This window comes from Gobius niger (assembly GCF_951799975.1).
Source record: "Gobius niger genome assembly, chromosome: 3".
In the NCBI taxonomy this organism is placed as follows: Eukaryota; Metazoa; Chordata; class Actinopteri; order Gobiiformes; family Gobiidae; genus Gobius; species Gobius niger.
In genome coordinates, this window is record NC_136854.1 from 43894561 (window position 1) to 43907078 (window position 12518).

A 12518-nucleotide genomic window follows, 5' to 3' on the forward strand; every position below is an offset into this window, starting at 1 on the left:
TTTTGTCTCGAATAAGATACACGCATCACCTTTTTAGTTTCATTAATACGAAATCTGATCATAACCTTCTTTAAAATGGACGAATAGTTTACTGCTCTTGTGGAAAGACATACATTTCAGTAACAACTGTTACTAAGCAGCACGAGCAGTGCACACGTGGCCCCGCCCCCGCACCACACGTGGCCCCGCCCCCGCCCCCGCCCGCAGCATCAATCTTCAGTCAGGTCTGACTCTGCAGCGCTCCACGCACGGGCCGTCCGGTCTGGGCTTCTGCAGACCTTTTGGGCAGAGCTGCATGTGTGCGCGAGCCCATCCCACCCTCCCCCACCCCCACCGCGAGGCACCGCGATGAAGAGACTTCAAAAACACCTCGCTTAAGGCAGCTTTAATGAACACACGTGGGACTCACGCGTCCTGGCCTTTGTACACGTCCACACAAAGGCCTCGTCTTAGGCGGACTCTTAACTCAGAAGAGTTTTTGTTTGATTTCATTTTATAAAATAGGCCGAGGACATCAGTGATTGGTTGAGAGAGTCTGGAGTAAAACTCAAAGCTCGTAATCCTCCCGTGTGTTTGTGCCAGGGCTGAGTCTGGAGCAGGTGGACATCCTGTGGCACTGTCTGGTGGAGGACGGGGAATGTTACGACGACGCGCTGCACTGGTTTTTGAATCAGGTCCGGAGCAAAGACCAGCACGCCATGGGCATGGAGACCTACAAGCACCTGTTTCTGGAGAAGGTACGAGAGAACGGCTGAGTGTGTGCTGTGTTGATCGAGCTAAAAGTAAACGCACTTCCTGATTGTTCATGCAGTCTCCCCATAAGCCCCTCCCACCACCCTTTGCTGCATCTCCAGGGCTTCATGTCTGATAGTTGGACGTGTGTTTGCAGATGCCGCAGCTGAAGCCGGAGACCATCTCTATGACGGGGCTGAACCTGTTCCAGCATCTGTGTAACTTAGCGCGACTCGCCACCAGCGCCTTGGACAACGCCTCCAGCTGCGAGGTGCTGCTCTGAAACACGTCTGCTCGGGCCGGGACGACTGGCGTTTTAATACGGGGGGTTAAAATAATGTGCCATAAGACGGGTTCCTTTAAGATGACGGAGTATGAGGTGAGAGAGAGGAAAGAGGAGGCCCAGGGGGAGACATGTTGCCTACAGCTGTATGAAGGGAGGCCAAGTGATGCTCAGGTACTCAGGGCTCCTGCGATGTGTTGGGGGGCGTCCCCACGCTGAGCCAGTGGGGGGTTCGTCTCCAGCCTGTGGCCCTCGGGTCAACCTGGACAATGGCTCTTGTTGGATGGTCAGGAGGAAGGCGACGTTGCCCAGGCAGGACGCTCAGCGCTCGTTGGAAACGTGCTGGGGCCACTCGATGTTCTCTATCAAAGCCATCTGATCTGATCTGATCTGATCTGATCTGATCTGATCTGATCTGATCTGATCTGATCTGATCTGATCTGATCTGATCGTCTTGTTTAAGGGCCAAGTCTCTGAGCAACAAAGCAGGATGGAGAGTTCTGCTAATTCTAATGAATTCAATTAATTCATGCTTTTAAAAACAGACGATTTTCTAAAAAATAAATCGTAAAATCGAGTCCCCGCTCCATATCCCCCCAACGTGCGGCCATTTTATCAGCGTTTCAGTCGCTCTGTAGTGAAATGACTCCAGTGGAGAAGCAGAGGCTTCACAAAGGTGTTGTGTTTTATGTTTGTTTGTTTGTTTGTTCCTTTATTGTCCCCGTAGGGAAATGTGTCCTCTGCTTTTAACCCGTCCTTCGATGCCGCTGGGGCGACCCGTCAGGAGCAGTGGTCGACGGCAGTGCCGCGCCCGGGGACCCGTCTCCATGATGTGGAACCGATGGTCAGAATCACCTGGCTGGAGGATTCACCTATTGCACATGTTTTTAGTGGTAGGGGAAACCGGAGTACCCGGAGGAAACCTACGCAGACACGGGGAGAACATGCAAACTCCACAGAAAGGCCCCGTCCTGGAGTCCGGGCCAGGAAGTAACAAACTGAACCCGGGCCGAGGGGGGACGCTGCGGAGGAGCTGATCCCAGCGTAACTTTGACACAGATTTAGCCACTTTTCAAACCTCCTGTGACGATATTTGGAAACAGGGCAAATGTCGTGTGACCCTCCAGGGTTTTAATAAAGTCTCCATCGCGTCTTCAAAGCACGTCCAGCTGCTCCGTGTGCAGGTCAGTCCCACGCCTCAAAATAACTCCTCCCATCAGCGCGAGCGTCTCGTCTTCTCTCGGGTCAGTCTCATGATCGATCACAAACACAAACGCTCCGTCTAAACTCGCCTTTTACACAAGATAACAACAAATAATCCGGTCTGCGGTAAAAACGAAACAGAAACCTGCAGTGACACTGATGTCAAAGCTCCGCTAACAGCAACGAAACACTTCCTGTTGTCCCGACAAAATAAAAGGCGTCAATGTTCCAGCCGCTGGGAGAGGGTTTGAAATGTTCATTAATAAATGAACCTAATATTTTAGGTGCAAATGGACACAAATCTCGTTTTTCTTCGTTTTCCTGGTCGTCCGTTTTGCTCAAATAGAAATAAAGGCCTGTCTCTAACTGTGGCCTGGTTCCAATAAAGGCCTGGTCCTGATGCCCTTGAGTAAATAAAGGCCCCGGCCGATATTAGAGCATTTACGGTAATCGTCATTCACAGCAATTTCTAACTAACTGCAATTTTCCGATTATTGTTTTATTTTTTTGGGTTCCTGGCCCTAATATCCACATGTATCAGCCCTCATGTCGTTAACCTCCATAACGAGTGCTGTTCCCCTGTGTTTCCAGCTGTGTGGGATGGACCAGCTTTGGGGCATCGCTCTGAGGGCTCAGTCCGCAGACATCAGCCGCGCCGCCATCCAGTACATCAACTCCTACTACATCAACGGTCTGCGCTCGCTCACGCCCAGAGGTTTGTGCACGTTTGTCCCGCGGCTGATCTCTGCTCTCGATTCCAGCGGGTAAAACGGGCCTGGAGAAGGAGCAGGAGTTCATCAGGAAGTGCATGGAGAGTTTGCTGATGGCGTCGGCGAATCTGGAGAAAGACGCTCACTCCAGCCTGACGAGCATCGAGAGGGGGCTGTTGATGCTGAAGACGCACCTGGAGGCCTTCAGGCGCAGGTACGTGCTGGCCTCGGCCGCTCCTCACGCGTCGCCCTCCGTGCTCACGCGGCGTCTGTGCCCCCGCAGGTTCGCGTATCACCTGCGTCAGTGGCAGATCGAGGGCACGGGGATCAGCAGTCACCTCAAGGCTCTGAGCGACAAACAGTCTCTGCCTCTGAGGATCGTGTGCCAGCCCGCCGGACTCCCAGACAAGGTACCAACCCCAGGATCTCCACAGTCCCGCCTGCTCTCCGGTCCTCAAGTAAAACTCCCCTTGCTTTTTTCCCCCTTGTATTGATTTGGAATAAAGTCTTTAACTCCGTGACTCCGTCGGTGGGCTGAATCCTATATACTCACTATATAGTCACTTTTGAGTGCACTACTTTTTTCATTCAGACACTCCTACAAAATGGCCAGTTTTGTTGCTATTTCCACAGCTTTTTCCCAGAAGCTTTTGGATTGGGGTAAAGCCAAACTGGAGAAAATGTGCTCGGTTCAGGTGGGAGTTCAGGGGTTAAGTAAGTGGGGCGCCCCCTGCAGGTTTGCCTTTCAAATGCCTTTAGGATAATCGGGTCGAGACCACTATGGCAGTGGCCAACGGGGGGCGCCGTTCACTTAATGCAGCGCCAGCACGTTCCCCTCTGTTCTACAACTCCTCCTGCAGTGATGGATTTAACTAGTGTGGGATCTTTTTCCTCACGTCATCAGATTTTTTTCCATCATTTTTTGTTGGGTATTCAACTCATTTTTGTCACATTTTTGTCATTTTTTTTATTTATTTTTTGTCACATTTTTATCATTTTTTGTCAGTTTTTTATAAATTTTTTGTAATTTTTTTTGTCACATTTTGTCATTTTTTGTCTTTTTTTTGTCCAATTTTTATCAATTTTTTTTATTTTTTTTATTTATTTTTTGTCACATTTTTATCATTTTTCGCCAGTTTTTTATAATTTTTTTTTTATTTTTTTTTGTCAAATTTTTATCTTTTTTTTTGTCATTTTTTTGTCAAATTTTTATCATTTTTTTTTTTATTTTTTTTATTTTTTTTGGTCACATTTTTATCATTTTTCGCCAGTTTTTTATACATTTTTTGTAAAAAAAAATTGTCACATTTTGTCGTTTTTTTGTCTTTTTTGTCATTTTTTTGTCAAATTTTTATCTTTTTTTAAGTCATTTTTTTGTCAATTTTTTATAATTTTTTTGTTATTTTTTTGTTATTTTTTTGTTATTTTTTTGTCAATTTTTTATCATTTTTTTGTTATTTTTTTGTCAAATTTTTTATCAATTTTTTTCTTATTTTCATAATTTTTTTTGTCAATTTCTGTTCTACAACTCATCCTGCAGTAATGGATTTAACTAGTGTTGGATCTTTTTCATCATTTCTAATCTCAAAGACAAAATCTGCTGCTGTTAATATTAGTTCTTCTCCCTCATTTAATCACAGCGTAGCCGAGTGTAGAGTCCGTCCCATACTAACTGCCGCCTCCGTTTCAGATGACCATAGAGATGTACCCCAGCGACCAGGTGGCCGACCTCAGGGCCGAGGTCACTCACTGGTACGAGAACCTCCAGAAGGAGCAGCTGAACCAACAGCCTCAGCTGCAGGAGTTCGGTCAGAGCGGGAGGCAGGCGGCCGGAGACTTCCCAGGTCTGAAGCACGTTTCACTCACCAGGTCCAGTCCAGTTACACCTGAGAGTTTAGAGACTGACTGTGTGTCTGCAGGGGGGCTCATGGGGCCCGTCAGGATGATCTCCTCTGGACACGAACTCACCACAGACTACGACGAGAAAACGCTGCACGAGCTCGGCTTCAAAGACATGCAGGTCAGAGCTTCATTATGATAATCAGGCCAAACGTTCTGCCTCAACAGCTTCGTTTTAATACAAATACAAACAGACCAAACTCACTCTTTACAACGTTTTTGTTCCACATTTCCACTTCAGTAGCACCTAGAGCATTACATTTCACCAAGGTCCAAATTGAAAAAGAAATGTCAAGCAAAGGACCGGAGCACACAGGGTTATTTCACATTATATGGGGATTTTTAAGTCTTTATTAAATCCAACAATAATTACTTTGCTTTGAAAATATTGCTAATATTGCTCTAAAAATGATTTTGGCTCCTAAATATCTGAAGCCTGTATTATGTACACTATGAGCCAATGCAGTGATGGGTTTGTCCTCTACTCAGAAAATTGTCCAGGGGCTCTGGAGGTTCGGATCCGGACGGTTTGGCAGTTCCTCCATTTAGTGACCTGTCCTAGAGACTTTATAGGCTTGGACTTGGATCTTGAAGATTTTTTCAGAGAGACCTAGTTCTTCATCTGATTTATTTTAGCTTTGAGCCCCCAAAAAACAAGGGGATTTTTTCACCAATGACAAGCTCATTAATAAAACGAAACAACTTCATATATATAAAAAAAACAAACCACACATTTAAACCAGGTTCTGTCCATTATTTAGGTTTGATCACTTAAAAATACAGGCGGATGTGGCTACGCTTAACCTCTTAACTCCCGCCTGAACCGAGAGGATCTTTTTCCTCACGTCAGCAGATTTGTTTTTTTCCAGCATTTTTTTGTTGGGTATTCAACTCATTTTTGTAACTTTTTTGTCAATTTTTTATCACATTTTTGTCACATTTTTTGTCGTTTTTTCGTAATGTTTTTAATCAATTTTTTGTCATTTTTTGTCACATTTTTGTCATTTTTTTTGGTCATTTTTTTAATCAAATTTTTGTCATTTTTTTTAATCAAATTTTTGTCAGTTTTTTGTCATTTTTTTGTCATTTTTTTAATCAATTTTTTGTCACATTTTAATCAAATTTTTGTCATTTTTTTGTCATTTTTGTCCATTTTTTGTCATTTTTTTTGTCACATTTTTGTCATTTTTTTTGTCACATTTTTGTCATTTTTTTGTCATTTTTTTGTCATTTTTTGTCATTTTTTGTCAATTTCTTGACATTTTTGTGACATTTTTGCCGCTTCTTCATAGATTTTTCATCACTTTTTTTGTCAATGTTTTCTCACTTTTTTGTCACATTTCCATCATTGTTTTCGTCTCAGTTTTGTTGCTATTTTCACACCTTTTTTCCAGAAGTTTTCGGATTGGGGTAAAGCCAAACTGGAGAAAATGTGCTTTGTTCAGGCGGGAGTTAAAATGAACATAAAATGACAGCAAACTTGCAGCAGACTTTTTCCTCATATTTATAATAATCCACAGTAAAAGTTTCATATAGAATCTGAGAGTATGTTTTTCCTCGATTCCCCCACAGCCTCTGGTCTTCGCTGATGCTTTAGCTTCTCTGTGTGTCGCCTTTTACCCAGTTTCCTGCATTAACCCCGTCTCCTCCTCTCAGATGGTGTTCGTGTCCTTGGGCGCCCCCCGGAGGGAGAGGAAGGGCGAGGGCGTGCAGCTGCCGGCGTCCTGCCTGCCTCCGCCTCAGAAGGAGCACATCCCGATGCTGCTGCTGCTCCAGGAGCCGCACCTCACCTCCCTGTTCGAGCTGCTGGAGATGCTGGCCTGCTTTAAACCCCCCAGCCCCAACTCGGACAAGGGCCAGGACGGCGCCGAGGTCAGGGTCGCGGTCAAACGCCCACACGTGGTTATTATGATGATATTAATGCTCAACTGTTCACGTGTGTGCAGAGCGCCCGCTGTGAGGAGCTGCACCTTCACGCGGAGAACCTGTCCCGGCGAGTCTGGGAGCTGCTGATGCTGCTGCCCACCTGCCCCAAGATGCTCCAGGCCTTTCAGAACATCTCAGACGACCCGGTCAGACATGTTTAAACCGCTTTTTCCGACGAGGCGGTCCAGGCCGCGATCATTTTTCGTCAGATTTTTATATCAAAAGTGACAAAAAATGGACAAAAAAAATGACAAAAAAGTTATAAGAATTTTGACGAAAAATTGAGAAGAAATGGACGAAAAAAGACAAAAATTGACAAAATGAGAAAGATTTGACGAAAAATTTAGAAAAAAATGGACAAAAAAGTGACAAAAAATAGACAAAAAATGGACCAAAAAAATTTACTAAAAATTGAGAAAAAATGGACAAAAAAATGACAAAAAAATGACAAAAATAGACAAAAAATGGACAAAAAAGTGGGAAAAATTTGACTAAAAATTGAGAAAAAAGTGAGGAAAAAATGGAGGAAAAATGGAGGAAAAGATGACAAAAAGAATTTGACAAAAAAATGCGAATAATTTGATGAAAAAGTGACAAAAAATAGACAAAAAATGCACCAAAAAAATGACAAAAATGGACAAAAAATTTACAAAAAAGTGAGAAAAATTTGACGAAAAATTGAGAAAAAATTGTTGAAAAAGTGACAAAAAATGGACAATTTTTTTTACAAAAATGGACAAAATATTTACAGAAAACTGAGGAAAAAATGGACGAAAAATTGAGAAAAAATGGACGAAAAAGTGACAAATAATAGAAAAAAATGTACATTAAACATTTCATTGACGTTCTCTGTGCTTCTCAGACGGAGGAGGGTTTGTGCTGGAAGGAGCTGCTGAGGATAAAGAGTCCTCACAAACTGCTGTACGCGCTGGAGATCATCGAGGCTCTGGGGAAACCGAACCGCCGCATCCACCGAGAGTCCACCGTGAGGAACACTCATCTGTGATGCTCTTCACACACGCTCACTCTTCTCTCCACACACACTCACTCTTCTCTCCATCACTGTGAATAATAAAATAAATAAACCTGTCGCTGTTAGAGGGACGATTTTTTTATTTTACAATATCAGCCGATCGAATAAAAGCCAATAAGCCCAGACCATGGACCTCAGGGGAGCTGAGGAACATCGTGATGAAAGTTAGCTACAAGTTTCACTAAGCCTCAGTGAATCTGGACCTGCTTTATTTCATTTTAATCACAGAACCGGGAGAATCAAATCACTGAGTTAGTTTTAGACTCGCCACGCATTATGCTGCGACTAGCGACAATATGCTAATGCTAGCTACAATATGGTAATGCTAGCGACAATATGGTAATGCTAGCGACAATATGGTAATGCTAGCGACAATATGGTAATGCTAGCGACAATATGCTAAAGCTAGCGACAATATGCTAATGCTAGCGACAGTATGCTAAAGCTAGCGACAATATGCTAATGCTAGCGACAGTATGCTAAAGCTAGCGACAATATGCTAATGCTAGCGACAGTATGCTAATGCTAGCGACAGTATGCTAATGCTAGCGACAGTATGCTAAAGCTAGCGACAGTATGCTAAAGCTAGCGACAATATGCTAAAGCTAGCGGCAGTGTGCTAAATGTGGCGGCAGTATGTAGTCGCCCATATATGGTCATGTTTGAAAACAGTTAAGGGGGAAACAAATCTGAACTTTCTCTAATTATTCAAAAACTACTTTAACAAATGCTCAAATATGAATCTAGTTTCTACTAAATAAAGATACAAAGACATGGGGACGAGCAAAGTGGTTCAACAGCCCATAAATACATGAATAACGGAGAATGCTAACATGTTACTTCATGTTAGCATCATGCTACTGCTAACGCTAACTAGCGCTAGCTACGTTTGCCTTTCTTTTGCTTCTACTGAACAATCTGCTGTGAATAAACATCCATATGGACCCGATTTAGACTTTACTTTAGTTCATATTTCACCAGAAAATGGCTAAAAAGACGGAAAAGTTGTGCTTCCTTCTTTTTTCCCCCTCGGCGAGGCCACGCCCCCTTCTATGACACGATGCCGTCTGCATCCGTGTGTGAGGATCATGTTCTCACCTTCTGCTGCTGCTCTTCCTTCAGGGCAGCTACAGCGACTTGTACCCGGACTCGGACGACTCCAGCGAGGATCAGATCGAGAACAGCAAGAACTCCTGGAGCTGCAAAGTACGACCATCCGACTGTTGTTTCGATGTTTAAACCAAACCTGGTCAAATGTTGTAATCAGCTCTTCTTCCAGTTCGTTTCATCTGGAGGTCTTCAGCTTCTGTTGGAGATCTTTAACTCTGGGATTTTGGAGCCGAAAGACCAGGAGTCGTGGACTGTGGTGAGAAGAGTTACTTAAGTCTAACAGCTGTTTGGTCAAAGCTCTATTTCCTCCAGGTAAGCTTTGTTTGTCCCGCCCTGTGTAACATCTGTCCCCGTGTCTCTGCAGTGGCTGCTGGACTGCCTGGCCTGTCTGCTGAAGCTCATCTGCCAGTTCGCGGTGGACCCGGCGGACCTGGACCTGGCCTATCACGACGTCTTCTCGTGGTCCGGACTCAGCGAGAGCCAGAGGAAGCGGGCGTGGCCGGGCAAATCCAGGAAGTCCACGGTGGAGCACGGGAAAGGCCTGCACATCCCGCGGCTCACGGAGGTCAGAACCAGAGCTAAACTAAACTAAACTAAACACGGAATCCCCCCGACAACACTCCAAATATGGTCATTTCCTTTGTGGAAGACGCTGTTTGCCAAAATCCTGCAGACCCCAAACTTTACAGGCTTGGACTTCACTAGATTGTGAAGGTTTTTCCAAATGTTTTTCTAAAATATGCAATAGGGCTGCTCGATTATTGAAAAAATAATAATCATGATTATTTTTGTCATAATTGAAATCACGATTATTCAAACGATTATTTGTTGCCTTTAAAAAAATCCAGCAGAAAAATGACAAAAATCCAGCAAAAAAAAGACAAAAACCCAGCAGAAAAATGACAAAAATCCAGCAAAAAAGTGACAAAAATCCAGCAAAAAAGTGACAAAAATCCAGCAAAAAAAGTGACAAAAATCCAGCAAAAAAGTGACAAAAATCCAGCAAAAAAGTGACAAAAATCCAGCAAAAAAGTGACAAAAATCCAGCAGAAAAAAGACAAAAATCCAGCAAAAAAGTGACAAAAATCCAGCAAAAAAAAGACAAAAATCCATCAATAAAATGACAAAAATCCAGCAAAAAAGTGACAAAAATCCAGCAAAAAAATGACAAAGTACGCCTTGATTAAAGAGAGGTCTCTGTTTCACACCTGCCCCCTGCTGGCCAGCCCTCACACCTGCACAAGCAAACTGAGCTGCGCGGCCTGATGACATCATCACACAGCGCCGTTTGTTTTTATGTCAGACAAAAGCACGAGCCGTGGCACGAGAAAAGCAAAGGGAAAATAATCCCAGCGCCTGAAATAACACAAGTCTGCTTTGCAAAAAAAAAAAAAAAGAATTGAAAAAAAATAATTAATAAATAAATTATAATCAATTTTTTGCGATTATGCTAATTTTGTAATCGTTTACTGTTGTAATCGAAATCGTAATCGAATTTCGATTAATTGCACAGCCCTAATATGTAATAACTGCCTGATTTATTGAACTTTCAACACGGGGAAAAAGGAGAAAATAAACAGATTTTTTCCACTGATAACTGAAGATCCAAAATCTTTTAACTAATATATTACCAAATTAAACCAGAAATGAAAACCTTGTTCTATCCACTATTTAGAATTCGGCGGATTTGGCCATTTCCATCAAAAAAAAATGACAAAAATCCATTAAAAAAATGACAAAAATCCATCAAAAAAAGACAAAAATCCAGCAGAAAAAGACAAAGATCCATAAAAAAAAGTGACAAAAATCCCAAAATTAAAAATTAGAAAACAAATGTGGGAAAACAAAAAAAAAAAAAAACGAAAAGAAAAAAAAAATAGAAAAAAAAATATATATAATAGATTTTTTGCGATTATGCTAATTTTGTAATCGTTTACTGTTGTAATCGAAATCGTAATCGAATTTCGATTAATTGCACAGCCCTACTATTTGTGTATTGATGTCGTACATGTATCGGTGGTTAAAGTGCCGGTATCAGAAAGCCCTGCTCCTCTCAGATCCTCACAGCTGATCCTGTTCTCTGTAGGTTTTCCTGAGTCTGGTGCAGGAAACGTCTCTGATCCAGCGTCTCATCAACGTGGCCTACACCTACGACAACCTCGCACACAGGTTTGGACTGAAACATCAGCCCGGGCTCCGTCTGAACCTGCCTCTCACGTTTCCCTCTGGTTTCAGGGTTCTGAAGGCTCAGTCCGACCATCGCTCCAGACATGAAGGTAGAAGCTTGGTTGACCTGGGGTGGATTCTGTGCCTGTGTGTGGTTTGTAACCGCGGTGTCTCCTCAGTGACTCATTACTCCATGTGGCTGCTGGTGAGCTGGGCCCACTGCTCGTCTTCAGTCAAGTCCAGTCTGGCCGACAGCGACCACCTCCACGACTGGCTCAAGAAGCTCACGCTGCTCATCCCGGAGGTAACGAACAGCGAGGGGGTGTGTGTGAGGAGGATCAGCTCTGGATCATGGGCTGAACTCCCTGAGGAACACAGGACCAGCGAGAAGGTCCTGTGTTCAAGTCCCGCCTGAACCGGGTCTTTCTGTGGAGTTTGCATGTTCTCCCCGTGTCTGCGGAGGTTTACTCCAGGTCCTCTGGTTTCCCCTACTGTGAAAAATATGTACAATAGGTTCTTCTCTGGGGCCAGGACTCCCCTGAAAAAGAGATTCTTAACCTCTTAACTCCCGCCTGAACCGAGAGGATCCTTTTCCTCACGTCAGCAGATTTTTTTCCCATCATTTTTTGTTGGGTATTCAACAAATTTTTTGTCACATTTTTGTCATTTTTTTCGTCAATTTTTTATCTATTTTTTTTTTTCATTTTTTTGTCACATTTTGTCACATTTTGGTCATTTTTTTGTCATTTTTTTGTCATTTTTTAATCAAATTTTTGTCTTTTTTTTGGTCAATTTTTTTTCAAATTTTTGTCATTTTTGTCATTTTTTGTCACATTTTTGTAAATCTTTGTCACTTTTCTGTATTTTTTTTGTCAAATTTCTATCACATTTTTGTAATTTTTTTAATCAAATGTTTCTTTGTTTCCGTCAATTTTTATCAAATTTTTGTCATTTTTGTAATTTTTTTATCACATTTTTGTCTTTTTTTCCGTCAATTTTTAATCAAATTTTTGTCATTTTTGACATTTTTGTCATTTTTTTGTCAACATTTTTCTTCCATTTTTTGTCAATTTCTTGTGACATTTTTGCCACTTTTTCATCAATTTTTCGTCACTTTTTTGTCACATTTCCATCATTGTTTTCGTCTCAGTTTTGTTGCTATTTTCACAGCTTTTTTCCAGAAGCTTTTGGATTGGGGTAAAGCCAAACTGGAGAAAAAGCGCTCGGTTCAGGTGGGAGTGAAGGGGTTAATCTCAGTGGGACGTCCTGGTTAAATAAAGATATTTTATAACGTTTTTTTTTGCAATCAGGAATATGTTAAACAGTTACAAAAAATACAAGTGTTAAGATACAGATTGAGATTCTGTGCTCGTGAGACCGTTGAAGAGTTTACAGAGAGACCCGGGCTGAGTGACACAACCATAGTCTAGTTCAGGAGGAGGCAAGACCAAAAATG

General features: G+C 42.6%; 1 protein-coding gene across 1 annotated transcript in view; it reads left to right on the forward strand.

The window, feature by feature from the left end:
- Window positions 1–12518, forward strand: part of usp34 (ubiquitin specific peptidase 34) — a 133071-nt gene that overhangs the window by 42438 nt on the left and 78115 nt on the right. Inside the window, 16 exon segments of the mRNA XM_079553218.1 lie at window positions 583–737; window positions 890–1003; window positions 2810–2909; window positions 2980–3142; window positions 3212–3338; window positions 4619–4772; window positions 4848–4948; window positions 6484–6699; window positions 6774–6899; window positions 7616–7738; window positions 8909–8992; window positions 9066–9152; window positions 9261–9461; window positions 10983–11065; window positions 11132–11172; window positions 11242–11366. Coding sequence (XP_079409344.1) covers window positions 583–737; window positions 890–1003; window positions 2810–2909; window positions 2980–3142; window positions 3212–3338; window positions 4619–4772; window positions 4848–4948; window positions 6484–6699; window positions 6774–6899; window positions 7616–7738; window positions 8909–8992; window positions 9066–9152; window positions 9261–9461; window positions 10983–11065; window positions 11132–11172; window positions 11242–11366 — 2000 coding nt within the window.